The sequence below is a fragment of the Endocarpon pusillum genome (genome assembly GCF_000464535.1).
Source record: "Endocarpon pusillum Z07020 unplaced genomic scaffold scaffold1300, whole genome shotgun sequence".
NCBI classification, from domain to species: Eukaryota; Fungi; Ascomycota; class Eurotiomycetes; order Verrucariales; family Verrucariaceae; genus Endocarpon; species Endocarpon pusillum.
This window is the reverse complement of record NW_006913659.1, coordinates 456026-464154: the sequence shown is the minus strand read 5'-3', so window position 1 is coordinate 464154 and position 8129 is coordinate 456026. Positions and strand designations below refer to the sequence as shown.

The 8129-nt window shown below is 49.8% G+C and overlaps 2 protein-coding genes across 2 annotated transcripts; one reads left to right on the top strand and one right to left on the bottom strand.

Moving 5' to 3' along the window:
* Nucleotides 1–234: 234 nt before the first annotated feature.
* EPUS_00799 (uncharacterized protein) lies at nt 235–847 on the top strand (the record flags this gene model as incomplete). Its single annotated transcript, XM_007801579.1, has 3 exons — nt 235–600; nt 656–706; nt 758–847. The coding sequence occupies 3 exons, from the start codon at nt 235–237 to the stop codon at nt 845–847; spliced, it is 507 nt and encodes a 168-aa protein (XP_007799770.1).
* A 3367-nt stretch (nt 848–4214) lies between these two features.
* EPUS_00798 (uncharacterized protein) lies at nt 4215–7928 on the bottom strand (the record flags this gene model as incomplete). Its single annotated transcript, XM_007801578.1, has 1 exon — nt 4215–7928. One exon carries the CDS (start codon nt 7926–7928, stop codon nt 4215–4217), a length of 3714 nt encoding a protein of 1237 aa, XP_007799769.1.
* Nucleotides 7929–8129: the final 201 nt, after the last annotated feature.

The window sequence follows — 8129 nt, the reverse complement described above, 5'->3', positions numbered from 1 at the left end:
TAAACCCAAGTATGGGGCCAAAGACATTGTTGAGTGGTTGTCCCGGATAAGCGAGCATCGACATGAAAAGAGCAGGACCAGTCCGCCGAGCTGCCTCCAGATTCCTATAAAGCGGGCGACCTTGCCCACTTGGAAAACACATTCACATCAGCATCCTCAGCTTCGAACAAGCTTTCTTCGGTTGTCAATCAGCCCTCTTTAAGTCTCAGGACCAACACGACCAACACCGCCAACATGAAGTTCTTCAGCACCCTCTTCTTCCTTTCTTTCTCCGCCTTGGCCTTCAGCGCTGCAGTCTTCATGCCGATCGAGGAGGAGTATGAAGTGGCCAAGCGCGAGGTCAGCAACGCCAAATACGTGCCTACCACTCTTCCCGACGGCAAGAAATCCATCGCGGTCTATGACGGCGATGTCCTTGAGGGGTCGCTCGTGGAGGGCCCCGACGGTGGAGTTACTGCCTATGATGCCTTTGGCAAGGAAATCGACCTGGACAACCCCGAGGAGGATGATGAGAATGGCGATAAGCGGAAGCGTCAATCCAGACTCAGCATCCTGAGGAAGTTCTATAGCTTCATCAAGAAGTACGGTCGCCGTGCCTGGGTGAGTGATGCCATGTACTTGTCTGTGGGTACGACCTTAGGCTGACAAGAAACAGAACTTTCTCTACTGCATTAGCTTCGAGGTTGCCGTTAAGTGCGCAGACGATGTGGGTGTTCCCCCTCGACTTTGGTGTCCCGTCTGCTAATCATTGACACAGATCCTCCAATGTGCTATGCAAGGTACCCCTCCATGGGCCTGCCTTGAAGGCATCGTCTGCGGTGGTGTTGCCTTCAGGAGGTGCGTCTAATGCAGTCCTTGGGCTGTGGCGGGCCAAGTGGGGGCAGGGTACCAAGACGATCAAACTGCTGAGACTGGGAGACTAAAGCGAAGGAGAATATCTGAGGCAGAGGACTTTTTTTTCTTATCGTGATGTTCTGGGAATGTGATTGTGCATGTTTGTGATGACCCTTGGATTGGCGAGATCTTGGTCCAGTTTCGGGGTAGCTGAGTTTCACTACTGAGGCAATGCAAAGGTCATCTTCACTTTGGAATTCGAATGAGTCAACGTGACTTCTGCGTGATCTCAATGGCTTCTGCAAACACGTTGAGACGTCAATGCTTATATTGGACTTACAAAACCATTCTTCCGTGTTGACTCTATGTGGCGTGACGCCCGCGAGCTCCGTCATGTTGTCGTCTCATACTGACGCAACCATGTGGCATGTGACACATCTTTTGAAGTTATACATCTCTTTGGAATACCAGCAAGAGATTGCTGCATGCGATGAAAGTGGTTGAAAGTTGCAGGCCTGTACTCTGACATGGGAGAAGGTGCTTTTCCATCCGCCCTGACGTTTTACCAAGGCAGTTAGCTGTGCTCTTGGGATCGATTGTGATCCTAGACGAATGGCATGCTACGGGCATTTGATCATTTGATCATTTGATGGCATGATTGCTGTTGGAGTTTCCATGTCGCGTGCACCATGCTATTTCAGAGGTTATTCTTGGTCAACATCACCTGCCTGGCTGGCTCTCTTGTTTTCGTCCTTGGAGGTTCAGAGGTCTTTTTTTCGCCAAATCCAAGGATCTAATCATTTCGATGCTATCACCAGTGGTTCTACAGTGGTGTCTTGTCGAGAAAATCGAAAATCTGTAAATAAATCTGTAAATGTTGCTGGGGGAGATGGTGTCGGCAATGCAATCGGTGGAGTCGTGGATGTTTGGATAAGAACCCGGTTGGTGACTGACGTAAGCTATCACGAAGCTGCCCTAAGGTTCAATCAGGCAAATCTGCCGGGCGGTACCAAGATGCCCTATGACCCAATTTGGCAGCAGTAAGAAGTGGAGTCTTATGAAGAGAATCGTACCCAGTGGCAGAACAGGAAGAATAAGCCAACCTCTTGTACCTAATCTAATGCACGGATAGAACGCCTGGGGCGCTGTATGAGAAAAGCTCGCATAGAAGCATTATCAATCCCGTAGCGACCGGCAGATGCACTTGTAGCTGCCAAAGCGAGTTCCATCTGTAAAGGTGACCACTTCTCAGTCCCCAGGCGAGTCAGCGGTGGTTATCCCTTGTGATCCATGTCGCGCTTCACGTTTCGTTGTTTCCTGGTTTAGAATGCCGCTTTGAGGTCAATCTCGGCAACTAACATCATAGATGCATTGACAGATCCTGTGGTTGAGAAGGCATATCAGTTGCCCTGTATGGAGAGATAGATGCAATGAGAAAGGTCAGACTTGCGAACTAAAGGTGCCACCGCAGCGGCCATTTCGCTGGCCTGGTTATCCCACCATCATCACAATGTTTTAACGACGTCGCTTACGCACTAAGACAATAGACGTAGCCTGTCAGCTCTCTCTCCCCCCATCTCAAACCCAGCAGCAATATGAGTTGTCGTGCTCAAATACCTCCGACGCATAATGGACGGGTGTCTTGGGACTGAAAGATCTGCTCGAGTACGTCTTTTTGCATAGCCAGACTCTAGAATTCGGCTCACCGGCCATTACGATGCCGATCTTTCCAAGGATCGTAAGCCAACTGGATACTTCTCAGATTCTGTGTGCCACAAAGTATATCGGCGAGCTCCTCGAAGATTGATATGGCGTAGACCCCTTGCTTTGCCTGCCAGCTTATATCAAAGCCGACCAGTAAAGGCTCATCGTGACTTAGGCGAACGATCTTCTTACATCACGCAAGCGAGTGTTTGGCCCTTGTCTGATTGATCGAACACGACTGCGGGATGACCTTTGTGTCGTTGTAATGATTCCCTGTAGGTCAGGACGCCTTGCCACAAATCTTGGGGCGATTTGTGCTTGGCAAGGAAATGTAACAACACAACAGTGAAATTTTGATTACCCAGTCCATAACTTTGTAGCTGGCTAAGGGTTTGGTGTAACATCTCTGCTGAGAATGATGGAGTCGAAATGATGAAGCCCTCAAGAGACCATCCTCACCGGCTCGCCGTTGAACAATCAAGGCGTCCCCTAGCTCTTACAATGGACAAGATAGCCCAAACGACTTGAAGTTCTGTGGTACAGGGATGGTATGCAAGGCCAGAGCATCTTGAATTCCACCTGTCAGGCAGCTCCCTGCGAAGCTCCCTACATGGCTCAAGTCTTATTAGAAAAGTTACGACCATAGTTGGTCCCCGGGTGCATGCTGCCCCTGTGCTTGAATCTGATACGTCTCATCGAGTAATTTCCCGAAGGCCCTGTCGCTGTCAAGGTTCAATTTCACCTCTACTCCAACTAGGTGCTCAATCTACCCTCTCCTCAGGTAAGATGGGAAGCAAAGCGAACTTGATGACTCACTGACGATTCCACATCGTCCAAAATCAATCACTGTCATGCCCCATTTTTCCATTATATACGGATAACTTGAGCGTGGTCACTCAGAGAGATCCTAAAAGCGTCTTCTTAGAATTTCGCCAGACTAAGGAGTACCCACATTGACTTCAAGACTTTTAGGGAATATGATGGACAGTACGAGATGGTCGATGCAGTAATGCTACGCAGTTTGAACGGCGGCCTACAGGCTAATCAGGCTGAGAATGTGGTTCAAATATGTCTCCCGGCCCACTTACCGGGTACTTCCCGTTACTACAGGCGTGTATGAAGCATATATAATGTACATGACCGGATCAGATGGCAACATTCAGCCTGGAATGGGAACGCCTCCTACTCCAAACACCACATAACAGAACCGGCGAGGTATCCGATGACAGGCTTTTTCGACCGCTCTGGTCAAGCTCTCCTGTTCCATGCAGGGCCACTGTCTATATGTTTCCAGCCGAGCCTGCAGAACAAAGGTGGTAGACGTCTGCTGAAGCCAACAACATGACGGCAATGCATGCCGAGCTGCCACGAAATGAACGGCCACGGGAAGCAGGAGAAACAAAAATCCCTTTCTCTGCCATATACCCTATACAATATAGAAAAGAAAGTTGGTATCGTTAAACACTTGGCGCCGTGCCAAGTCGTGTCCATAACAGCCCCTTTAGAAGTTCAAAGGTATTCAAATGGTATCATGCGGAAGTAGAAAGCCCTGTGCGTCCTCGAACTGCCTGTACAATGTATTGAAACCATGAACATCCAATGCCGATCAAACTCCAAAAGCACAAAATCTAGCGATGATAGTTCGAGATGAAGGCGAGCTCAGATGCACTGATTTCTCAACCATTCGTGGCGATTGACTTGTCTCTATGAGTATGTGTCCAGCTGCGGAAGTCAAAACTCTTCTCACCGGACTTTCCAGGCGGGTTAGTCCCGGTCGGGGACGTCCGTGTCTGCATCTGTTCCCTCGGCTCAAGAATGAGAGAGCGCCGGTAGTGATTCTGAAAGCTTTTCTCCCCAGCAGATCTAACTCGGACCAATTGATCTTGCATCCATGTCTGCAGTTCCGGGACTTCGGTCAAGCGGTACGGGACCTGAAAGCGCTGAAGTTCGCTGATAATCTTGGCTGTCTTCATGTGCTTATCGTAATTGATTAATCCAATTGATCCCTCCTCGGTCGTCAGTTGGCGAGTCGCCTGATTACCGTGGTCAACGAAGGTAAGGTCCGTGAGATAGATGCCCACGAAGGGCAGACAGGGAGGTACATGGCTCTGAAGTCGCTGGCGTAGTACCACATAATTCCTTGAGACATCGACTATCTTCTTCAGATCTTCCAAGGTAGCCTTTGTCTTCTGCGAGACCATCTCCCAAGTTTTCTTCAACCGCAAAATCGTTGATGAATTCAGTGCGCAGATCATTGCCATGAGGGAATCATAATTCTTGAGTTCCACACACTTGTTAGCAATCTTGACCCACTGCTTGATCAATACAGCTCGTTTCTTCGGCTCTTCTAGCTGCAGAATGGAATCTGCGACAAGGTTCGCTAGATCTGTGGATAGGGTCGACATTGAACGAACATTTACGGCAAGCGATCCAGAACGCTTCATCCACTCGGTAGCAAGCAGCTCTTCGGGGAGAATGGAGCAAAATATTGAAGACTCCTTGATAGTAATCTGGCGTGCGAGCTCCAGAGGGTCGAAGTCGAGTATGCTCACATTTGGTCCCCCCATCTTCCAAGTCTTCAGCGCTAGTAGCTGACTCTTCGAAATGATGGGTGCGGGGACAGGTGTATCCGGATTAACATATTGGGCGATCGAGGTGTTCGTCTTGCCAATTGAAGAAACCAGCCGGGGAACCAAAGGTCCGTGTATGTCAGTAACTTTTTCGGCAAGTTCAACCAAGCGTTTCCCAGCCGTAGGGAGCACTTCCGTGAGGATGTTGTGCGCAAAATCAAGGATAAAAGGCAACGCAATATCGTCACAGTCATGCCGCCAGTGAGATTCGAGCCAACCTTTGAAGATGTTGTAGACGCGCAAGCGAACCGGGCCAGCGACGGATGGGGTCTCGCCGATGTAGTTGAACCGATAAGCGAGAGCCTCCGCAAATTCTTGGGGCGATGCAAAGAGACGGAAAGTAAGATAGAATGTCGACACGAACAAAGCATCTGGGGTGGAATGGTGTGCGGTTAGCTTCTCAATGAGAGCTGATAGAGTCCCACCAATGATTTGTCCTTCCTTGTTGTACATCAGCTCATGTGCAAAGGTCTTTTCCATAATCTTAGCTTCCGTTTCATCGCATTCCTCAGCTGATATGGTGTGGCTGTCAGACAGCTGATTTTCTAGCACATCAGCCTCCAGGTGTTGAGACAAAGCACCAGGAGAAGTGGCGCGGGTCGAGTTCTGAGAATCGGCGCTGACTTCGGAATCCCTTCCGCTGGAAACATAGGTGCCGCTACTACCAGTGCTATTCACAATAGCACGAGCTGAACATCCATCTGAATGGATTTGTGATGAAGCATAGATGATTGGTTCAAACGTCGCCAACTCATTTTCAGGAATCGTGGGTGTTCCGTTGGTAGATGGCGCTTGAACAGATTCGGTCGAGACAGGTGATGCATTTGCTACCGAGTCTGCCGTCATCGCGTGGAAAATGGAATAAGATTTTGGTAAAGAAGCGTCGAATGGTAATGAGAGAGGGCTAGTAGGTGGAATGATTGTCTCTGGAATTACTAAGCGAGGAGCCAGATCTTGCTCCGGTCCATTAACGTCCGATTCTTCCTCCATCTCATCTGTAGCGGGACGTTCTTCTGTCCCATCTGCAATCGAATGCTCACGCGGGTCGTCAGCAGCAGATTGTTCCACTGTCTCATCTGCAATTGACTGGTCCTCTGGTTCAACACGAATTGGCCGTTCCTCCTCAAATCCGGCATGAGACCTCTCGTTGTCCATATCTATGCGCCGGGATGACCTTGGGGATCCAATGGTGACCACTGAAGATCGTAGCTCGGTTGCTTCAGGTTCGAAATCCCCAATACGCTCGAGGACAGATCTAGTCATAGCAACACACTCTCCAGCTCCCCGCACACAATCTCTAGCAGCATTGACAAGCCTCTTACCCTCATCAGGTATGAATAGCATATCTTCGTCGGCCGAAGGGAGGGGACGGAAGGCTTCTCGAGCAGCGTGCACCAGCTCGGTGATATTATCGTACATGGCATCCTTGGCCTCTGCCAGATTCTCTGCACGGCGCATATCATGGTCCAAAACAACCTCGATCAAAGTGAGTAGTTCGCGGCAAGACTTGACTGAATGCTGAGTGGTGAGCAGCAGCTCGGAGGAAGACCTTGATTGCATGTGGAGGCCGAGAAATGTGCCAAGGCATCCAAGGAATGTATCATGGCTACTTCGCAACCGCTCCGATGCCAGTTTGGAGTTTTTGGGGCCTATGGTATAGCCACCAGATGTCATTCGATGCGATACTGACGTCCGCTTACTGTAGACGGAGATTGGGCGATCACCCAAAGGAGAATAGGATGCCTCACGCCGCGAGTAACACCTTTCGTGGCCAGGACTTTGCCGATGCCTAGACTTGCAAGATTCTTTTGAAAGACGAGATTCTCGTTGCGTTGCGGCAATTGACGGGTCTGCATAAAAGCTCTCTTCCTTCAAATTCACGGGAGGGGCAAGAGCAAAAGTGAGAGGCGAGCTGCGATCATGACTTCTAGCTCGGTCAAGAATGGCGCTAACACTTTCGATATCACGATTTGCACCAGCATCTTCGTTCCAGACGTCGAGAAATTTGACTCCTCGTGTCACGATTTTGAAGGCTTTCAACAACATCTCGCTGAAGATCTCGTCAACGGGACGATCTGAAGTTGATCCCGAGGCAATATCCTGTAGAACTTTGGCCATCTTGACCAGTGAGGAAAGATCCGAAAGAAGCGCCTTCCTAGCCCTTCGGATATTTTCATGATTCCTGACGATTGATGAGTCTCTTGTCAGGCAGTCTGACTTCTCCAGCAGAAACCTTACACCAGCGATCAAGCCGCGCATATAGTCCTGATCGCGGAAGATTGCGAGAGTCGCATCTTTTCGACTTCGGATCACGTCCCAGAAATCAGCCAATGCCTTGAGGAGTGGCCGCATTGGAATGTGCTCATATCCCTCACAGTAGTTCGTTGGGAGCCAACCTCGAGCACCAGTGTCGAGTAATGTCCCATCAGCCCAGCCGTTAGTGTGGATAGAATGAACCAATATGATATTGCCAGCGTCGAGTGGGAGGGTGACTGCAGAAGGGGAAACGGACGCCGTGGGATGAAAGGGATAGAAGGCACGGAGGTAGTTATGGAAGGTTGCTCTGACCGGCTCGTTGGCCTTACTCCTTGGCTCACTTGCATCATGAGGTGTCAATGGCGGTGTGGTCTGATCGCTTGAGTGCAGCCCTGCCTCAACATGTGAGGAGCCAGTCTTATATCTCGAGGCGGTCAAGTCGGAAGTGGACTTGACAATATGTAGGGGCGCCACATAGATGCCGGAGTGTTGTGCTTGCTCCATTGTCGTTCAATGTTTAGCATGAAGAAAGTTGCGTCAGGGTCCTGCCTGACATGATCTTCGAATCTGCGTGCTGAGGGTTAGTGTTTCGCGGTCATAGGCATCTTGAACTCAATTGAGATGTTGTTAGGTTTGTCGACAAACAAAAGCTGGAGGAATGTGCGCAATGTGCATGTGCAAGAATGCGAGCTATGAAGCACTCAC